The sequence below is a fragment of the Eschrichtius robustus genome, chromosome 1 (genome assembly GCF_028021215.1).
Source record: "Eschrichtius robustus isolate mEscRob2 chromosome 1, mEscRob2.pri, whole genome shotgun sequence".
In the NCBI taxonomy this organism is placed as follows: domain Eukaryota; kingdom Metazoa; phylum Chordata; class Mammalia; order Artiodactyla; family Eschrichtiidae; genus Eschrichtius; species Eschrichtius robustus.
Window position 1 is genome coordinate 181,275,494 of NC_090824.1, and position 20,490 is coordinate 181,295,983.

At 48.4% G+C, this 20,490-nt stretch overlaps 1 protein-coding gene and 1 long non-coding RNA gene across 5 annotated transcripts in view; both read left to right on the top strand.

Annotated features, from left to right (window-relative positions):
- Positions 1 to 14,101, top strand: part of CAMK1D (calcium/calmodulin dependent protein kinase ID) — a 409,414-nt gene extending 395,313 nt beyond the window's left edge. For 3 of the 4 annotated variants that reach the window (XM_068560283.1, XM_068560301.1, XM_068560292.1), the window contains 4 exons: positions 270 to 348; positions 5,475 to 5,562; positions 6,507 to 6,624; positions 8,269 to 14,101. In XM_068560283.1, the coding sequence (XP_068416384.1) occupies positions 270 to 348; positions 5,475 to 5,562; positions 6,507 to 6,624; positions 8,269 to 8,387 (404 nt within the window). In that variant the 3' untranslated portion in view covers positions 8,388 to 14,101. Of the gene's footprint in view, positions 1 to 269; positions 349 to 5,474; positions 5,563 to 6,506; positions 6,629 to 8,268 lie in introns of all 4 variants that reach the window. The other variant, XM_068560309.1, reaches the window with a different exon arrangement.
- Positions 14,102 to 17,310: 3,209 nt separating this feature from the next.
- LOC137761509 (uncharacterized) lies at positions 17,311 to 20,039 on the top strand. Its single transcript, XR_011073426.1, has 3 exons — positions 17,311 to 17,432; positions 19,168 to 19,250; positions 19,343 to 20,039. It is a non-coding gene; the product is annotated as an uncharacterized lncRNA (long non-coding RNA).
- The last annotated feature ends 451 nt before the right edge of the window (positions 20,040 to 20,490 follow it).

The following is a 20,490-nucleotide window of genomic DNA, read 5'->3' on the forward strand; positions in this document are numbered from 1 at the left end:
AAGGGACTTCGAGCTGGGAAGGCAGGGTCCCAGGCCTGGCTGGGCTGCCTCCTCGTTCACTGGGTCACCACTCAGAAACCCAAACCTTGGCTTCCCTTTTCCCCAGATGTTGGTACCACCTGCCTTTATGTCCCAGGTCCCGAGTGTCCATGGAAGGCTGGTCTCGTGTTTCCATGGTACCCTTGATGCCCACAGAGGCACCCTGGTATCATATTGTCATATCTCAAGCCACATACTGACTCCCCCTCTTGTGCCTTCCTTTTGAACAGCAAAAGACTTCATTCGGAACCTGATGGAGAAAGATCCAAATAAAAGATACACCTGCGAGCAGGCAGCTCGGCACCCGTGGTAAGAAGAATCACCCACTAGAGAGGCCGGTCAGCTGAGGCTTCGTTGTGAAAGCCACGGGTGAAGCTTGCATCCCATCTGGCCGGTGGCTTTCATCCTTTCCCCAAACCAACACTCGAGGACACAGTCTTCTGAAGGCACTAATGACAGATGCACAAAAGATAGCTGTAGCTTTTTCACTTCATGTGAAGTATTTTAGGATCATTTTTAGTGAAGGTAATTCCCAAAGGAGGCATTAAGAGTGGAGTTTTATTCCTTGAACTTATTACTCAGTCCATAAATGAATTGAGGTCACATGTTCTTTTCCTTTTAAGATGTTTTTCAAGTTAGTGTTTCTTCACCTCCAGAGGGATGAATTGATAGTTTACGACATCCTGGACTACATTTCCTGCTGTGCCCTGAGGCCACCTTGTTTTTGTGCCACTTACCAGGGTTGAACCCAGTGACTCTGGGTTTATACTTCTCTGAGCCTGAATTTTCTCATCTTTAAAGTGAGAATAACAATACCTAGTTTACAAGATTGAAGTAAGCAGTGACTGAGATAATGCACACACAGAAAGGGTTTAGTGCATCTGGCACGTAGCAATTGCGTCATTAAGCTCTTCTTATTAAAGCACCGTGAGCCTCCTTTTTGAAACAAAGGCCGGGAGTAGTAAAATACCCGATACAATGCGCAGACCCTTGACCTCAGGAGAAATCCCCCCGAGCCAGTCCTCTAGAACACTGTTCCCTGTTTATTCTACCGTCTCCTGCAGCATTTTCTCCCGATGCTCATATGCTGATTAACCTTCCAAAGGGGACCTGCCCAAGGTCCTTTCCTGACGAGTTTCACGGTATTTTAATGTATAATAACAGCCGTCATTTATCATATATGATGTCCCAGGCCCTGTGCTAATCATATTAAAATATCACCGCATTTTTTCCTTTATGATAATCCTGTAAGGTAGATTTTTGTCTCCATTTCTGAGGTAAGGAAATATATGTAGAAAGATAAAGAAACTTAGCCAACAGGACACAACTAGCTAACAGCAAAGCCAGAAGTGTTTCCAGGCAGAGCTGTCAGATTCCAAAAGATGCTCTTTACCCCAAACTGACAGGAGAAGGAAAGGGGAAGGAAGGAATTTTCTGAAAAGGAGGCAGTTTTGATTGTGTGTCAGCCTGATGTATTTTTTTTAATTTATTTATTTATTTATTTATTTTTGGCTGTGTTAGGTCTTCGTTTCTGTGCGAGGGCTTTCTCTAGTTGTGGCGAGCGGGGGCCACTCTTCATGGCGGTACGCGGGCCTCTCACTGTCGCGTCCTCTCTTGTTGCGGAGCACAGGCTCCAGACGCACAGGCTCAGTAGTTGTGGCTCACGGGCCTAGTTGCTCCGCGGCATGTGGGATCTTCCCAGACCAGGGCTTGAACCCATGTCCCCTGCATTGGCAGGCAGATTCTCAACCACTGTGCCACCAGGGAAGCCCAGCCTGATATTTTTTTAATAAGTCACTTTGGATGATAGGTCAAAGTATGTGACAGTGAAGATATGAAAGTTTTTCTTATTTTATAAACAGTTGGCTTTTATAGCTGTATGAGACTTTTTCCCCAGTTTTACAGAGAGATAGTTGGCATGCAGCACTGTATAAGTTTAAGGTGTTAGAGCATAATAACTCGGCATCCATATATGTTGCAAAATGACTACCACAATAAGTTTACTTAATATCCATCGCCTAATATATTAGTTACAAAAAATTTTTTTCCTTGTGGGGAGAACTTTCAGGATTTACTCTCAACAACTTTCAAATGTGCCATAAAGCAGTGTTAACCGTTGTCACCCGGTTGTACATTACAACCCCAGTACTTATTTATCTTTCATGTAGGAGGCTTTTGAGGTTATCTTAGAGAGGAGGAAAATGACCTCAAAAGAAGGGAAGTGATTTGCTTCCTAGAACTTGTTCACTGGTCCAGCCTCACTCTGTGGAAGGCAGGAAGGCCAGTTACAACCTCATCTCTCCTTCACCAGACGTTTTTGAAAAAAAACAAAGAAGAGAAAGGTCAGTTTCACTGTGAGGGGCCTGGCAGAGGGGCAAGGTGGGCTCAGAATCGAGCAGAACTTCACAGAGATGCCAGCCTCGCGCTGTGAGAAGGCTGTCCCCGGGCCGTCCAGGGTGGGACGGGGATCCCAGGCTGGGCCAGCCAGGGGGGCTTCAACTGTGCACCCTCCTCAGCGTTCACCCCTCCCCTCCCCGGATTCCAGCCAGCCAAGCTGCGGTGACCACAGGAACTGGGATGGATCCCAGGGGTTTGGGGTGCACTCCAGGCATCACCAAGCCTGTTTTAAGCAAGTGACTAGAAAAGCGTACAGTCAGAGCCGTGCAGGTAGAACAGACCGTGTACAAAACACAAAAACACCGAAAGGCGAGGAGAAGTGTTTAATGATCTGCGTGTGGAGAAAAAGAGCCAGACAGACCTGATGGAGCGTGATTGATATAAACGCCATGTCCTGTGTTAGTTTAGAGGCAAAAACTGGGAAGCGAGAGAGAGTCGGAGACCCAGATGAAATGGGGGTGCCTGTAGCTTTACGTGTGTGTGTGCGGACTCATAAGGGAAGTCTTCTGTCTCAGGGGCGTTGTTCAGTTCCTAGGACAGTCAAGGTGACATCCAAGGTCCCTCCCAATGCTAAGATGCCACGCCTCCGGTTTTGTGGGTGAGTGACACTGAAGCCTGGCGTGCTGAGTGTCCCACGTGGTCCCTGTGAACTTCCTGGCTGTCGCGAGCAGCAGCGTGATGGCGGTGCCTTTTTTTTTTTTAAGTTTTTTTCTCTCTTTCTGTCTTTTTTTCTTAACATCTTTATTGGAGTATAATTGCTTTACATTGTTGTGTTAGTTGCTGCTGTAGAACAAAGTGAATCAGCTCTACGTATACGTATATCCCCATGCAGTGCCTGTTTGAGGAAGGTTGTGAGCTGTCATGAGCCGAGGTGGCTTTACCTCCAAGAAGAGTGTTTAACAGGGTCCTCTGGGCCACCGCCTGCCCCACTGGGTTCTCACCCAGCGGCAGCACGCCCTGGCACTGTGGGAAGTGAGCACGGGACATTCCTAGAATAACTGAAAATTTGCGTTTTCCTCCCCTCTCAGCCTTGCTCACCCACAGGGAAGGGAGTCTCCCTGACACCCCGACACCCGGCCTGTTTGGTTTGGAGCGGGCTCTGCCCCTCGTCGGTGCTCAGCCCGAGAATTCCATCCTTCCTACCACTTCTGCCCCCTGGTTTCCAAGAAGGAGCCGACCACCACGAGGTGGAACTGGCCTTCTTTTCTGAGGATGCAGCTGTTACAAGCAGGAGGAAACACTCGCGTGAGGCCTCCAGGAGAAGAGGCTTAATAACGAAACCTCCCCAGCCTCCTCGTCCCTTGGGTTTCGGGTGGATCTGCTCATTCACATATTTCTCTTCACTGATGTGCGTCTGGGAAAAGCAGGCAATTGACAGTTGTTGGTAACGGAAACCTGACCGGCCTTGGTTCGTTTCTGAGTATCCTCTGAGCTGTGTATTTTCAGCCCTGCTGGGAAAACTAGAGGAGTCTATTTAGGGGGGTCTTGCTCTGAGCTGGGAATAGCAGACTGTACGGTATTCTAAACTTAGGCCCAGCCTGGCACAGACTTACCTTCCAGAGTCCACCAGCCATGTTTTTGGTTCTTAAAAGGAAAGGCTGGTGGTGGGAACATATTTTTTATCCAGGGCTGGTTTCCTATCTGAATAAGCCCTAAGCTTATTCCTCTCATGTCCTAAATCGGTTGAACACGGCAGTCTGTGCCCAGGCTGGTCGGTGTCCAGGGCCCTCGGAGTCTGGGACCTGACGGGCTCTGCCAGCCACCTGCCAGCCAGAAAGTATGGTCAGTGTCCCCGGCATCTGTCTGCCCCTTAACATGTCCGAGATCCAAGAAATTACTTCTGAGGTGTCAGGCATCAGCTCAGAATTGAATAGTTTGGTGCTAAAGGAAAGGGAAGATGGATGGATTCAAGCCCAGAAAAGACTGAGCAAAATGCAACTTCCTGTGAGATTGGGGGAGGCCAAGCGGTCAAATGTAGAGCGAGGGTGGTGTTGAGGTTGAGAAGGGATGTGAGGGAGAAGAATGGGCTGGAGGGACCCCAAGCTCATCAACGAGACTGGCGACTGTAAACCCAGAGAGAAGAGGGAGGTGTAAGAACGGATGGGGGGAGGGGCGGGGGGGGAGAGAGAAGAGGTGTGATAAAGCAGAGGGAGGAAGAAATAGGATGAGGGGGGACTCTGAGGACAGGAGGTCAAAACTAAACCTCCCTTCCTCCCTGCTAATAGAAGGCTAAGGTCAAGCAAGAACTAGAGAAAAAATTGCCCAGTGTTGTAAAGGACCCAGTGGAAGGTAGCGGTGACATGGTCCTTGTGGTTCTGAGAACTTTTCTAGGAAATGCAGGAGTAGGCGTGCCAAGCAGGGCCGAGCTGAGGCTGGGAACCCTGGCACTGAGCACAGAGAAGGTGAGGGGCCCCGGGGGGAGGGAGGGGGAGTAGAACGTGGTGGAGCTTAGGTCAGCCGGGATGGAGCCAGAAGGGAGCAGTGGGCCCCGGGTGTGAGCAGGTCCATGGACCAGAGATCCTGGGGATGCCAGAGAGGGGCTGTGGGGAGGAAGCCGGGAGGGAGACCCAGGGTAGGGGTCTGGTGCTCAGACCAGGTGGGGGACACGCTTGAGACCTCAGAGGTGAGACACGGCGGGTGGGAAGCTGGGGGAGGGGGAGAAGGAGGGGAGCTGAATTCAGGTTGTGTTGTCCTTGTGGGCTCTGATGTTGCAGGAATGGGGGTGAAAAGGGGAAGAAGGGGGAGCCGGGCAGAGTGGCCCACCATGAAGGTGCTGACCCATCCTGGAGGGGGCGCAGGGTACAGAGGTGGGACCGGGCTTGAAGTGCAGTGGTGGTGGGTCATGGACATTCAGACAAGAGCTCGGGGGTGAAATAAGCAGCCTGGAGGGATAGTGAGACGCCATTCTCTCAGCAAACCTGTGGGAGGAGACAGGACGTGGCTTCCCCAGGAAAGCAGCTTGGGACCCAGTGTCAGACGCTCCCCCCCGCCCCCCACCAAGAAACCCTCTTGAAGAAGCGTCTTTGCCTCCGTTTCAGGATCGCTGGTGATACAGCCCTCAGCAAAAACATCCACGAGTCGGTCAGCGCCCAGATCCGGAAGAACTTCGCCAAAAGCAAGTGGAGAGTAAGTCCTGTGTTGCCTACATTCCCACTGAACTTAACCACTCAAACGAAACTGGCCCTACAGTTCAAGCGTTTTTTATTTCTAAGTGTTACTGTCCCCCAAGTTTGATGAGAATCCCCAGAACCTCACCCAAATGTGTGCTAATTTTAACCGATAAGGATTAAGACTTGACGAGAGCATCGTGGTGTGAGAGGGATAAAGTGTATGATTTAATTAATATCTCCCCTCTGTGATCCAAAAATAGCAATATTGCCAGCTTTTCCTCATTTGCTATTTCTTAAGAACATAATCCCTGTTGTCTTCCTTCACTTTGCTGGAACTTTGAAGGGTTGACTATTATTAAAGTGACATAAAAAGGGGGGGAAAAAACCCCAGGAAATCTCAGTTGAACTCATCAATACATTCTGGTAAAAATGTGATGGATTTAAACCATTACCCTATGTTCTCATAGCATGGGTAATTAAGAGCTGGCTGTTTTTGCACGAGAGCCAACAACTAGAGACTACACAGACAGTAGTTCCACTGACCTACTTTCTTCACAGGAAATGCTATTATTTAGGACAAAACACCAATAATCAGAAAATTAAAACTCTTAAAATATATTTTAAGGTACTCTATTATTATAATACACCTTTTGTTCTAGAAGTCATTCTCTTAAATTATGGAGAGAATTGGCTTACGTTTACTCTATATTCTACGGTATTAATGTCAGAAGAAAAATACTCTTTTCACCTCCAAAATATATTTTCTTGGGGGGGAGAGGGTCAAATGATGAATGTACTTTTGGAAGAAGAGGCAACATCAGTTTCCTTTCTAGTGGATCATGAGACCGTTTTCAGAAGTTTGAACTGCTTAGGGTAACAGGATAAATGATAGGAGACAGTCTCGGTCTTTTCTAATTAGCTGGAATATTTTGTCTGCTTTTCCCCTTTCTTAAATTTCAGCAAGCGTTTAATGCCACGGCTGTTGTGAGACATATGAGAAAACTACATCTTGGCAGCAGCCTGGACAGTTCAAATGCAAGTGTTTCGAGCAGCCTCAGTCTGGCCAGCCAAAAAGATTGTGCGTATGTAGCAAAAACAGAACTTTCCAACTGGCGTTTGAGACAAATCTAGTGGGGAGAGGGGGGGGACTCTCGTTTGCTGAGTAGCTACTGTCTGTCGGGGTCTGTTAATACTTGATCTTATTTAATACTCCCAACAATCCTATTCACTATTTTTTAAATATTTTTTCAAATTTAGTTATTTCATATTTCTACAACCGTAGCTACTGTTGTTTCCATTTATAAGAAATCTGAGGCTCAAGTCCCACACAGCCACGTGTGTGTGGACAAAAGCCCGACACTTTCTGATCCATCTCCTTATGTTCTGATTTGCTTCTCATTGGGCATCACCCTTAGGGACTGAGGAAGGGATGGCAGAGACTCATATGACAGTCTGATCTCATTGACTTTTAAAATGTATTTTCTTTTTTTTTTTTTTTCTGATAATCATTTGAGCTAATTTATACGAAGTGCGTTGGCTTTGGGATCAAAGTAATAGTACTAATGTTTCGTTGTCCTTCATCTGTGCGTGGGATAGTACGTCACGGGGGACACACTCACACCCTCCTTATTTTTCTCTCCCACTCCCCGCTCTGTGTATTTCTCTTAATCTCATGCTAGGCCTTCCCACGGGCTCCTCTGCACTGCAGAGCAGTTGCCTTGATCGTCCCTGTAGGCCTCCATTTCCGTAACCATTGAGACCCTTCAGTTTGGTCTCACTCTCAGCATCACGGCTCCTACCTGTTTGCCTCAGAAAAGGTTCCCTTCCTCTTTAAATAGCCCTCCCACCTCATTCCGGAATGTCCAGCCCTTAAGTTTTCCCGGGAAATCTCCATGAGCGTCCCCTGACACAATTGCACGCTGCTTTAGACCCACAGTTACGTCTCAGGGCAAATCCTTTCCACCCTCTGGTCAGAGGAAACCCCACAATCTATCGTTTACTTGAAGATTCAGACAGTGGCTCTGACAGCAAAGCCGTCTTAGTGCTTTACTTTATGGCTATCCCCATGTTCGAGCCCACAGAGTTCACGGTGACGGGGGTGAGGGGTGTACTGCGGCAGCCAGGAAGATCATCCCCACGTGAGAACATTCTGATGCCGACACGTTTGCTTGGGGAGCATCGGAGGTGCAGCCCGTGAGGAGTTTTTCTAGGCCAGGGGGCTGCCGGGTTCACACAGGACTCAATCAGCAGCCCCGTTTCAATGCGCCCTATGTCACAAACGCTTCTTAGCCAAGAGTCCAGACCACACACCAAGCTGGGGTCAGAAGGGGGTATCACATTCTTTATTCACTCTTAAAATCCCTGCTTCTCAGCGCCCTTGTAAGAAATAAACAGTTCTTATAAGGACGGTATATATTCAATACCTAGCCCAACGCCTAGTACGTAGTTAAGTGTTCAATAAATGGAACCTATCATACTATGGTGGCTAAACCATGTTGTATCCAAGTACAAAGCAGTTATCATTATTATAATGAAACAAGGAGGGAAGACCTGGGTCTAAGAAGAATTTGGATGCATTGCAAATGTTTTCCTGTGGGTAGGGAAAAATTTGGAGTCAAGTGCATAAAAGTTTGTCCCCCGCCACAAACCCTTGCAGCGGGAAGAAGGAGTGAGTAGATCCTTCTGACGCTTTGCACTTCTTGTGTCCGCTGTCCCCCTGCAGGTCTGGCACCCTCCACGCTCTGTAGTTTCATGTCCTCTTCATCAGGGGTCTCAGGAGTGGGAGCGGATCGGAGACCGAGGCCCACCACTGTGACGACAGTGCACTCTGGAAGCAAGTGACCGGCCCTACAGGTGGGGCCCAGGGGGTGAGGCCAGGGAAGGGGGCCCCCAGGGGCCCCCAGCGCCACCAGCCACTCCAGAGCGATCCCACCCTGCACGGTGCGCCTCCCTGCACAGGACTGGAAGACAGAAGTTTTTTACGGCCATATTTTATACTGCAATTCTGAAGTGTTCATTTCTCACAAACTGTACTGACTCAAGGGAGCTGATTTAATAGGATCTGGTGCTGTACATACGAATCTCGCAAAGCTCTAACAGAACGGACTTTCTTAGTTCCTCTCCCTAAGCCCTGTCGTTTCCGATCTTCTCAGTAGAGGTAACCGTCTATGTTGTATTTTTTCATTCATAACAAAAAAAGGTTTCAACTGGATTATTTAAGTATCGGTAAATATTGTGCATTAGGGTTTTTTTTTTCCTTTTAAGAAATATGTCCTTTTGAGCTATACTTCTTACTTCCGTGCCCTGTACCTTTTGCTTGTCAGTAGTAGAATTTTATGTTAACCTTTAAGAGATTTTTTTTTTCTTCCGAAGGGAACTTAAAAGTACTTTTTAAAATTCTAATAAGAGGATCGATCAAGAATCTGTCTCCGAGGTGAAGAGTGCACTTTACTTCAGTTCCTTCTCCTTCTCTCCTCTTCTTCCTCGGAGGGGCAGTTTTCTGAGAAGACAACTCAGCCCTTCTGCAGCCTGTCTTCTCCCCGGGGGTGTGGGCACCATGGGAGGGAACCTGCAGAAAACCTTGCCTGGCAGCTCCTCCAGCAAAGCCCTCTCCAGCTGGAGACCCTGGGGCCTCTTGCCGTCAGCGGTCAGAAATGAAGAAGCCTGCTCTCCCAAGACGAAAGGCTAGACTTGCTGTGAAGGAGATGACCCCCGCTCCCCCAGCAAAGATTTAAGAGCCTCGCTGGCCAAAGGAGCACGATGCCATTTTGTTTGGAGTGAATTTCCCACACAGCTCTCGTTTCTCACGAGGGGAGTGACGGCGTGGAAGCCCTGCTCTCAGCTATGCAGTTTTAAAATTAATCTCTCTGTTTTTTAAAAATGCATTTCTAATCTTACAACTGAAAATGGCCTCCAGCTTACACCAGTTGTTTCTGCAAATGTTTACGCTGTTCTTAGAGGCTGATCCAGAAGGGAGGAGAGGGAAAGGGCCTTGGAAAAGACTCCATTTATCTCGGGTGGTTAAGGAGAGGTGACCTTCCCAGCAAGCAGGACAGTGGCCACTGCAGTGATGGCCAGAGACCACCCCCGCCAGGCCCAGCCAGCGCTGAAAGCCGTCCTTCTGACCAAGGGAATCCCCAAACCAAAGACCTGTGATGGTGGGGTCACCAAAGGTCCCAGTTTGCCCAGGACTGAAGGATTTCCTGGGATGTAGGACTTTCAAACCAGCAATGTCCGGGGACCACTGGGCCACATTGTTCACCCACGTGGTGGATCGGTGTGCAGGATAGAGCGATCACAGCATGAAACCCAGGGAAAAACGCTTCTCCAGGAGGCGTCAAGGATGCTGTCTTGAAGAGGCGAGCAGGTGGCTCCAAATGCCCACTTTGCAGAAGCCCCCCCCTCGGCCCTTGTGTCCATGTGATACCTTGAGTCTGCATCGCACAGTCAGCCTCGAGCCCGCAGTGGGTCCCTGTTCATCTGCCTGATGGTCCAGTGACTTTCCCGGCTGTTGTCCTCATGCCCTTCTCCCACAGTTGACCAGACACAGTGGATCCTGTAGGCCATGCCATCTTTGTCACTTCTGCACCTTGGCCTAGGTCCAGGCCGAATGTTCAGTGATGCCCTGCATCACACACACAGTGTTATGAGGCTCAGCACTCCATTCTGCTTCCTTTAGGAGGGCAGTGCAGGTGTGCAGGAGAGCAGCCAGAAAGACAGACATCTGGTCTACCCCGTGTCCACTGTGTCGTAGGCACTTGGCCCCTTGACAGGATTCCCGCTTGGCGTCTGCCACCTCAGCATCCAGAGTGAAAATCAAGCTATTACTCTTCAAAATTTGTAAAAAGCCTGGAAATAAAACGACAGTAGACCCGGTTAAGAAGCAAGTGGTGCGTGAGTTGGAGGACAGTAGCAAGAATATTATAAACAATAGCAGAAAACTGAGGCATCTCTCCCAGGGGTTTATTTGAATGTTGCTTACCAACAAGCGTAATGGAAGATTCAAGTTTCGACAGTATAAGAAAACAAGGAATTAGGGAATTCCCTGGCAGTCCAGTGGTAAAGACTCTGTGCTTCCAGTGCAGGGGGCATGGGTTCGATCCCTGGTCGGGGAACTAAGATCCCACGTGCCTCGTGGCGTGGCCAAAAAAAACAAAAACAAAAAAAAAGACAACAAGGAACTAGATGTTATGGGGGAGGGGTGATAATTTGCCTGACTTTGATACTTAGAACGTGTGCCTGAATAGTTATCAGCTCCTTGTACTGTGTGCTATATGCAGTCATTTGCACTTGGAAAGCAACATCTGAAGCCAAATTTATTGATGATAAATTATTTTCTGGAGCTGATGTGTGGGGTGCATGTTCTGTGCAATTAGTTTGAAAGTATGTCTTACCTGGAAAGTGCAGAAGAGCTGAGAGATGGGCCGGACCCCCTCTTTGCAGTTGGGGGTCTGCTCTTGGCCATGGTTGGCCTGTAACACGTCAGGAGATGGTGACTGTTTCAGCCCAAAAGTAGACTCTGTTGAACTTGACATCAAGTGAGTCTCTACTGTCTGGATGCGTGTATTCCCATTGTTTTAGGAGGAGGAGAAAATACTGATAACTCCCATGTAGAACTTCTGCTCTGTTGCGAGAGCCTTAGTGGTAAAAGAATGGAGGTTCTCTTTCAACCGTATTTAGTATTATTTACACTTTATGACAACATGGGAAGAGAGCTCAGAATGTGCCTTTTGGTAACGCCTGCCAAGTGGAGTGGCAAAGTCCTAGGACCCTCACTGATGTCAAATTCCACCGACGAAGCTGAGCATTTCATACGGGCCCCCAGCTTACACACCCCCTGGAGGCCAGTGTGTGCAGCTGAGGCTAATGGTGGACCATGGACCTCATCACAGTCTGCCTTCCAACCACCCCGCCGCCCAGTTTGGTCTCTTCACCTCCTCAGAGCAAGTGGACTGTTTTTGTCATTTGAAAGAGTGTCCTCAAATGGTCTTGCCCTCAGCTGCCTGTCTGTCCCCCTTCGCTTCCCTGATCTTCATCTCATCCGTGAGGCCATCAGGGAGACTAGCATTTGTCTGAAACAGAGAGCGTGCGCCCGCATGTGGCCCCAACAGACCTTTGAGAAGGTCCCAGCTCTCCAGCCAGCTCTTAGCATAGCATCCAGGGAACTGGGCAGTCAGGCTTGGGGTTAACCAGGCAAGGCTCTGGCACTTAGGGAGCATGAGCTGGTGAAGAAAGGCATTTGGCATTTGACCCCCAGACTCAGTTTACCTGCCCATCACTAACCTCATCCTGTTCACTTGTCTCCCTTGGTGTCCAGCAGATCCTGGGTGAATTGTGACTGGGAGAGGGGGACCTCCCCCCTTTAGAACGAAGGCCAAAAACACCAGGGACAGAGGGAGGGAACCCAAGGGAGGGACCCCTCCTGAAAAGGGGGATTGACCCTCTCTCTGGAGGAGTGACAGCTTAATCTGATGAACGCCCTGGGGTTTGACATTTTGTGAGCAATTTTAAACAGAAAGAAAATACCGTATCCCAGTGGAGATAACTCCGTATTTTAAGGCTTTGGCCACCGTGGCCCCCTGGCCCACCCAGAGCCTGGGCTGGTGTTGATTCTTCACCCTGGAGAAGCCACCCTGGAACCATCGCTCCAGGGCTGAGGGCAGGAGAAGGAGGGTATGGCCTCTGTGCTTTGCCTGCAACACTCATGACTTCTTGACTTCATATGATTTCCACAAGCTCACTGCTGGGTTTCCTCTGGATGTGAGAAGGAACAGCAGGGTGCAGCAAAGGGCAGCTCCTCCCATTTCCATAAACAGAAATAAGATGTACTCTTTCCCAGGGTTGCACAGTCGCTTCTGGCAAAAGGAATGAAAGTCCTCCGATTCAACCGATGCACGAAACTTTTGCATGTTCTTCTGAAACAATACTGCTTCCCGTTCTGTCCACTCACACTCTGCAGAGTTGGCCTTTTTTTCCTTAAACACATTCCAGACCAAACACTGTTCAGTTTGTTTAAAGAAAAATGTATATACCTGTATGTAACCCACCACTCTTTGCGGGGGGCAGGGGGCTGGTCGTAGGTTGGGGCTTCAGGTGTACCTGACATTGGCCAAAAAGTGTTCCAATCCTTTGGTTTTCAGAACTGAAAATGTTGCGATAGGAAAGGTGAATTGGGCAGATTTCTAAAAGGGGAACTTAATTCACAGAGATGCCAAGAAAACTAGTCTGCAGATGAGATAGCTGGGAAACCTCTACACTGGACAGCAGGCAGGGAGGAGAAAGAGGAAGATAGAGGCCCAAGCCCCCTTCAGCCCCAGCCTCCGTTGTGGTCCCAGTGCATCGTGATCTGCAGCCTGGGCGTGGGCACAGGAGCCCAGCCCCACTGTGAAGTGGGCCCTGCATGCTGGCCACGGCCTGGCCCGCCTCCCGCTCTGCGCCGAATCAGACAGCAAGGAACATCAGCCCTTCCCGCCTTCCCTGCCACCTGCAGCAGGAGCAGCTGGGCTTGTGGCTCCGGGGTCCTCTGCTTCTGCAAATCCAAAGGCTGTGCATTTGGCAGCCAACCCCACAGCATGTGGCTGCCAGGTCTGGTTTCGTGGACAAAGTGTGGAATGGCTTCTCGGTGTCTGAATCTCTCTACACCAAAGGGACTAACTATTGCATTTCCCCCTTTGTACCAATGCCGCTTCTGCATTCACCACATCCATTTTTAATCTTTTGGTCTCCAGAAAACTTCTCATACGATGATTATGTCTTCTGATGATTTACCAACTTATTTTACTTCAAGGTGATTTTATTTTCTTATGGACAGGAAAAAAGAAAATGAAAGGAGTGTTTGAGGCTTTAGTCATAGGGATAAGATATGACCAGGGACTCAAAAGCCCCAAACACTAGATAAATTACTTCTCAAAGGAAAACCTTAATCTGGACAGACTGAGGTTCCTGGGCCCTCATGGTAGCCTTGCACTTGAGGGAGGAGGAGCGCTGGGGCAGGACTGGCAGCGGTTTGGACATTTTACAAAAACAAAACCATTTTGACAGCGACAAAAATGCTGCAACCTTGCAGCAGCATCTTTGTTTTGCAAGACAGGCGGCATGTTTCAGAGGACGTTTCTCTCAGCCCCACGATCAGGTTGGAAGACACGAAAGGTACATTCTGTCCAGCATAAAATTTGGAACAATTTCTAAATTGGCTCTGGTTGCCACACATAATGTCATAGTCCTTCTTGCAGCTCTCCCAACAGTGAGCACGTTTTCCAGAAGCTTATGACGTCGAACCCAGGAATGTCCCTTTGTCTATTATTACCAGGCTTGCAATTGGTTCGATTTTTCCATAAAACCATGCTTGTCCAAAAGAAGGGAAACTGTGCATTTATTCCATGCATGTAATAAACTCTGCAAGAAATTTACCCCACATAGGTTTGCGGCACTGCAAAATTGTTAACGGGCCTGTGTAGAAAATGATTCTCTGCCTTGACAATCATGTACACATATCAAGATTTCTATCATAATGACAACGAGATTGATGACTTCTTGTTTTCCTCCAATAAAGAATTAATCACCTTCAGATGTACGTGGTTTGTTTCCTCCATAAGAAGCAGGACTGGGGTGTTTCCACAGCTCTCTCTTTCCTCCTCTCTCTGAAGTTTGGATTTGAAGGAAGGAGTTTGAATTGAGCCCCTGGAAACTCATAAAGTCCCCTAAATACTTTTGTCACCAGCCCGATGGGCAGGGATGCCAGGGATGGGGGCAGGGCATGCACATCGTGGCACTGAGGTTTGTGGTGGGCGCTCAGGCTCCCCCCCCTTTTCCTTGCCACTGCAGAAGGTGGCTAGAGGCAGGCCCAGAAACCCAGATCATGTTAACTAGATATTCTTGAGTTGTTTGGAGGAAAAGTCAACACTGATTTCCAGGAAAACGTCTCTGAGTAGCACTCGCCCACACACGTCCATCCTCAGCACCGCCTTGGAATTCTCAATGTCCAAAGGAAGATTCTTTGCTGATCACGTTACCAAAAGTGGGGTCCAGCTGCTCATCGCTCAAAAGCCAATAAAGAGGCAAGGTTGGTGCAAAGGACAGTTTGCTTGGTTTTGGATGCTGGCACCCCGGTTGCGGGGGGAGGGGATGCCTGTCCAAAGGCCGACTCCCCCACCTCCCCGCCCCGGACAATCGGGGGGCAAGAGCTTTTACAGGCAGAGGGAGGGGGCTACGTGTAGAAACAGCACAGTCAGCTCTGACCGTCATCTTGAAATTGGTCATCGGTGGTCTGACCAGCATCATCTTGATTGTTTTAAGTACAGTTAGTCTTCAGTTCCAAGGTTAGTTTGTTCCCATTTCTTGCGTCCAGTTCTCAGAACTGTGGCAGCTTACGTCATGGCTACAGTCTGGTCATCATGTAGTTAACTTCTTCCACCTGGTGGGGCTTTCAGTATCTACAAGACAGCTCACAGGATATGGCTCAGAATATAGCCCTTGAGGAGGAACCAAAGGTCCTTGACTTTGCTTAATGACTAAACTATTATTAGTTGGTCTCCTTTGATTGTTTTCCTTTGTTTCTGCATTTTCTCACTTCTGTGATTAAACTTATTTTTTGGCTAAAGTTTTTCCACAAACAAAATGCAGGCAGAGGACATGGGGGACAAGGACCATAGGGTCCTGTCTGTTTCAATCAGAAGAGTGAATAGTGTCTTTTTTTTTTTTTTTTTTTTGGTTGGGGGGTGCTTACAGCTCATAGCTCATCAAATATATTGTGGGGATTGGATCTGATCACCAGACAATTCCTCCAATCCAAATAGTAAGTTGTTGTGTAGAGGGGAAAAATGAATTGGACGTGGGTTGTAGAAATGTAGAATTAACACTATCCCACACAGCCAATATCAAGTGAAAACAGCATGGGCCTTAGTGGAAATAAGTGAGGCCCAAAGAAATACATGATACCTGATGACTAGTCCTTTCTTAGCTGACATGGCTTCTCTCAACCCAGACCCTAGTTAGGAAGGATATCATAACAAAGGGATCATTCAGTGGGTGCATAGGAGACACTGTTAATGCAGACTTTACGGAACAAAAGAACTTTAGTAAGCTAACCACTTCTGAAAACTATTTGTGAGGATTCATTAAAGAGAGGTCTCCCCCACTGTGACCGAAAATGTAGCCAAAGCAAATGCACAGAAGTGTAAAACTGCTCCTAATCGAAAGCTGGGGTTTATCAGGGCCTTAGAGTTGAAATGTTAAGGTCAAACTTAAACTTTTGACTGAGCTCCAGTCACAGTGACCAGGCCAGCACCTCTATCCTTCAGACATTCACCGAACCTCGCTGGGGCTCAAACAATGTTCAACAGGCATTGAAATTCACCCCACATTTCTTATATTTTTCAGATAAATTTTGGCCTGACACATTCTCTTGGGATTATCTATCATTGGCCGTAACACATTCAGGGAGCCAAGAATTAAACAAAAGACTTCCTGCGTAGATACAGAACTGTCCACCCAGAAAAGAACCATAGCCTTATTATTATCAGCAGTGATTACTACTGCTACTAATCATGTCATGGATTAGCCGTTTGCTGTGTTCTAGGTACTGTGCTAAGTGAATTCCATTCAATGTTTCATTTAACCATTAGCTCAACAAGGAAGGTGCCCTTATTGCCTAAATGGGTTCAGAAAGATTCAATGATTTACCCACTGGCAGCAGAGTTTCAGACTCAGCTGGACCAACACCAAAGGTCATCCTGCTGTATTGCCTTTCGTAATTTTATGTAGTTTGGAATTTTATGAATTCCAAACTACACAATCTGGACTTCATTTACTTAGTAAGTAACTGGGGGCCACTGATAATTACTGAGTTGAATGACACAATCGAATCAGTTAACATTTTGGGACATCACTATTCCTAAACTCCATTCTACATCTCCAAGAGAAATTTCTCTTAGCAGCTCGGCCTAGCCTTACACATAGTTCAATAAATGAGGAATGGCAGAGAGAACCCAGACATTACTGTGTTATCAGCCCATGTGTTTTCTGCTGTTCTGTTGTTCCATGTCTCAGGAGAAATGTCACAGAAGCTGGATTTGATCTAGAATCAGAGATGCAGACAGTAGTCATAATACCTGCCGGGTTTTTGTTTTGTGTTTTGTTTTAAGTTAGTCTCTTCTCTTGCTCTGATTAATATCTCTGGAAAGTTCTGTTCATACGCACAGTTTCATCCCTGACATGCAGGCTTCCTTGTCATCTGCTCTTCTCCTCCAGATCACCTTCAAAACCGCTGATTTGTTTTCAAGACAGTGTCTCAGATCTCTGGTTCTCTTCCAGCCTCTCCTGGGAGGAACTGTTTATCGTGAGCTCATCTTCCTAATATGTTTCCACCAGCAAGCACAGACTCTGTCCAGAAAGACTTAGTGGGCCAGAGAAAAGCAGTTCTTGTTCAACTTATGAACCCTTTTTCTCTTTCCTACATCTCAGGCCACTTCTTCCCCCTCCCTATAACCTTGTTTTCGCTTCAACATGATATTTGTCTTGAGGGCATCAGGATTCATTTCTGTGGGCCTTGCTGAGTCGGGCTGTTTTATATCAGCTCATGGAGAAAAACACACGGGATGCTGAGCCGCCAGCCAACCTGGCTGTAATCATGCGGAAGAGCATCCTGACCGACCCCGCTAATGAGGGCCAGCTGTTCCCCAGCAAGAACATGGAAAACAGCTGACTTTTGTACCCACCTAGCACAAGGTGCTTGTCACAGGGCCCCCCCCCCCCGGGGGAGGAGAGAAAGCTTACTCCGGGTTGAGTCTTTTAAACAAATTGTCTTGTATCTGGATGGTAATCCCTACGGTGAAGGAATGTCTCGAGGGCACCGCGAGTGGGGAGGACTTCGCATCACCTCTGGCTCAGGTAAGTCAGACTGCCCTAAAGGGGAGCCCTGCTCCCTCAGCTGTGCCCCCGGCAAACAGTCCCCAGGCTGCCACTGCCCCAGTAGCTGCGTCCCAGGGCTTCTCACTCCTTCTCCCGGGGATCTTGCTAAAATGCAGATTCTGAGTCAGCAGGTCCGCGGTGAGGCCAGAGCTGCTGTGTTTCTAACAAGCTCCCAGGTGGTGCCGCTGCCGCAGATCCCTGGACGGGGCTCGAAGCAGCTTCTGCCACTGGTTCTCACGCCTGCCTGCACATTCGAATCCCCTTGGGAGCATTTCAGAAGTACTACTGTCTAGGCCAACTGCACCAGGATCGCCGGTGAAAAGGTGCGCTTGTGGACCGAAGGCTTTATTCCTGGCCATACATGTGGGCCTCTTCTAGGACTGCTGACCATGTGAGTGATGCTAGAGGGAGAGACAGGCAGTGAGAGAACACGAAAGTACCCAGCATGGAAACCACAATCTGTTCATAACCTAATCTTGGAAATGGTGCCCCGCTGCTTCTGCCATATGCTGTTCATTAGAAGTGAGGACTACCCATGGCCGTGACTACCAGGACATGGGGACTGCAGGGCGCACCCCACAGCATTATCCCTCTGTCAGCACACTGGGGACCACTCAGCCACCCGTGCTGACCGGAGAGAGAGGGTGAGGCTGGACTGTGGTTCATGACCCAAGTCCACATGCTGAGGGAGAGGCAGTGTGCGGACAGAGCCCCCGGACGCTGGAAAGAACCAAGATGTTCTCAAAACGACATGCGTCCAAGTAAAATCTTTTATTTGCTGTAAGAATGTAGCACAAAATACCCAAGCTTTTGCAAACTGCCCTGGGAAAGCTGCAAGCTTCAAGACACAGCATTTCCTGTGTCCTGAGAAGACGTTTGTAACTCTTCAGAGAAAGAAAGTAAGCTTCGGCCAGATGCCTGAAATCCACAGGTGCACCCCATCTACCAGTCGGCGTCAACATGGTCCTTCTTAAAGAGCTCAGGAGTTCTGATGCTCCTTGTGGAGGTGGGAAATGGAGCCATGCCCACAGCGGCTGGTCCTCATGACTGAGGTTAAACCTGGGCACAGAGACTGGCTGGAAAGGGCTCTTCCTCTGGACCAGTTCAAGTGGCTCCCCTTCACCTGAAGATGAGCAGAAACGTGCTCTGGGGCAAAGTCCACCAGTGGCCCCTTCTCTCTAATGCCAGCGCACATGTGCAGAGGGGTTCACAGTGACTGAAGCACTTGATGGTGAATTACCATTCAGTCCTCACAACAGCCTGTGAGGTGAGTGGGAATGGTCCTGATCTCTGCCTCATACACGAGAAAACTGAGACTGAGAGGGAGGACGTGAGTTGTGTAAGGGGCACAGTTGGGCCTGAGGGGTCTCCTGGGCTGGCAGGCAATATAACACAGCTCACGACCGGGTCAAAGTGTAAGAGAAGGAGGCCGACTGGGATGTTTCTTGGGTCCTTCCTGACCTACTCTCCAGGCTGGACTCCCAGCTCTCACCTCTGTGGCCACCCACAGACCCAGCATGGTCAGGGCGGAAAACTCAGTCCTCTCACTTGTCCTGTCCCACCCTCTCGCGTGAGGCCTTTTTCACTCAACAAAAGTTTCCCGAGCGCCTCCTATGTGCCAGGCACGTCCTAGCACTGAGGATACAGCCGTGGGTGACACACCGCAGACCTCTGCCCTCCTCAAGTTTCCATCCCCCTCCCCATTTCTCCTCAGCCGCTCGGCGTGTGCTGGAGCTGGAGGCATGGTCAGAAGAGCTGGAGCTGTGAGTCCATCATCCAGCGTTGAAGAAGCAGCAGGTAAGCTTTCTCCTCTCCAGGGGCAGGGCTGTGCAGAGGGACCTTTCCCAGTGGGAGCCCCCCACGGTCCTCTCACGATGGACCCCTCACAGGTGTGCTGAGCCACGTGCCCGGGAGATGGCTGTTAAAACACTGACTGAGATCACCGAACACCAGACATTATCTGGCCGTGTCTCATCAGAGGGCAACAATCCTCCATGTTCCTCCTGGCGTCCCCTCATCCCACATCAACGCTGAGGGGATATTATAGAGTCCGAGAGCCCAGGTGGAATCCAAAGACTTGGTCATGGTCCTGGATGTGCCTCTAACGACCTGTGTAATCTTGGGTGAATCATTCTGACCTTTGCCTTCTGTCTTCACTTACACCATGATGGGTACCCAAGGTAGCTTCCAGCTCTAGAACCCTCTGACACCCAGACATCACTGAATCCCCGTGTTACAACTGTGCTGGGGGCCAACGCCTCTCTTTGGGTTTTGCTCTGTGCCTAGAAAAGGGTGTTGCCATGTCCAGGTTACCCTGAGAAACATGGGAAAGAGTCTCAGATGAATCTGTGCATTTCGGGCTCTTCCAGCTTTGGAGCCCAGCCCAGAGGCAAGGAAGAGCATGAGTTAGAATTGTTATAATGGTTATGAAACCCACACTTCCTGTCAGTTCTTTCCAAGTCTGGTGTTAAATGAACAAGCTCAAATATGAATGTTAACAAGGATGACTCAGGCCTAGAGAATGTGGTAGCATGATTCTGGCTTTAAAGAATGGCAATAAAAGGACTTTTCTGATCCATCTGTTGACAAAAGACAGCAAGAGATCATTAATCTAGTTCACTGATCTCCAAACAGTTTTGATTCTGTACCCTTTTGATAAATGTTTTTGAGCATGCAAGCATTCCTAATATATGAATATATATTTGGAAATTATAGGTATGTAGTGTTATACCTACAGATGAACATATAAAATATACACAAGGGAAGAAAATTAAAAGAACAAGATCAAGACAAACTCTTGTCAGCCGAACACATTGTTTATCTTTGTCACATTAATGTAATTTAGTAGGTTGTTTGTTTTTGTAATACAGCAATTTTAAAGTCCGATTCCAAGTCTAGTTTGTCTAAATTCTTGGTCTCTAAGATCTGTTGTAACTGAAAAAGTTGTAATCCAAAAATACGTAGATCTAAATGGAAGACATCTATTGTTGGAGGGCTTGTAATTGAGGACTTGACCAAATCTAAATCGGAAACTTAC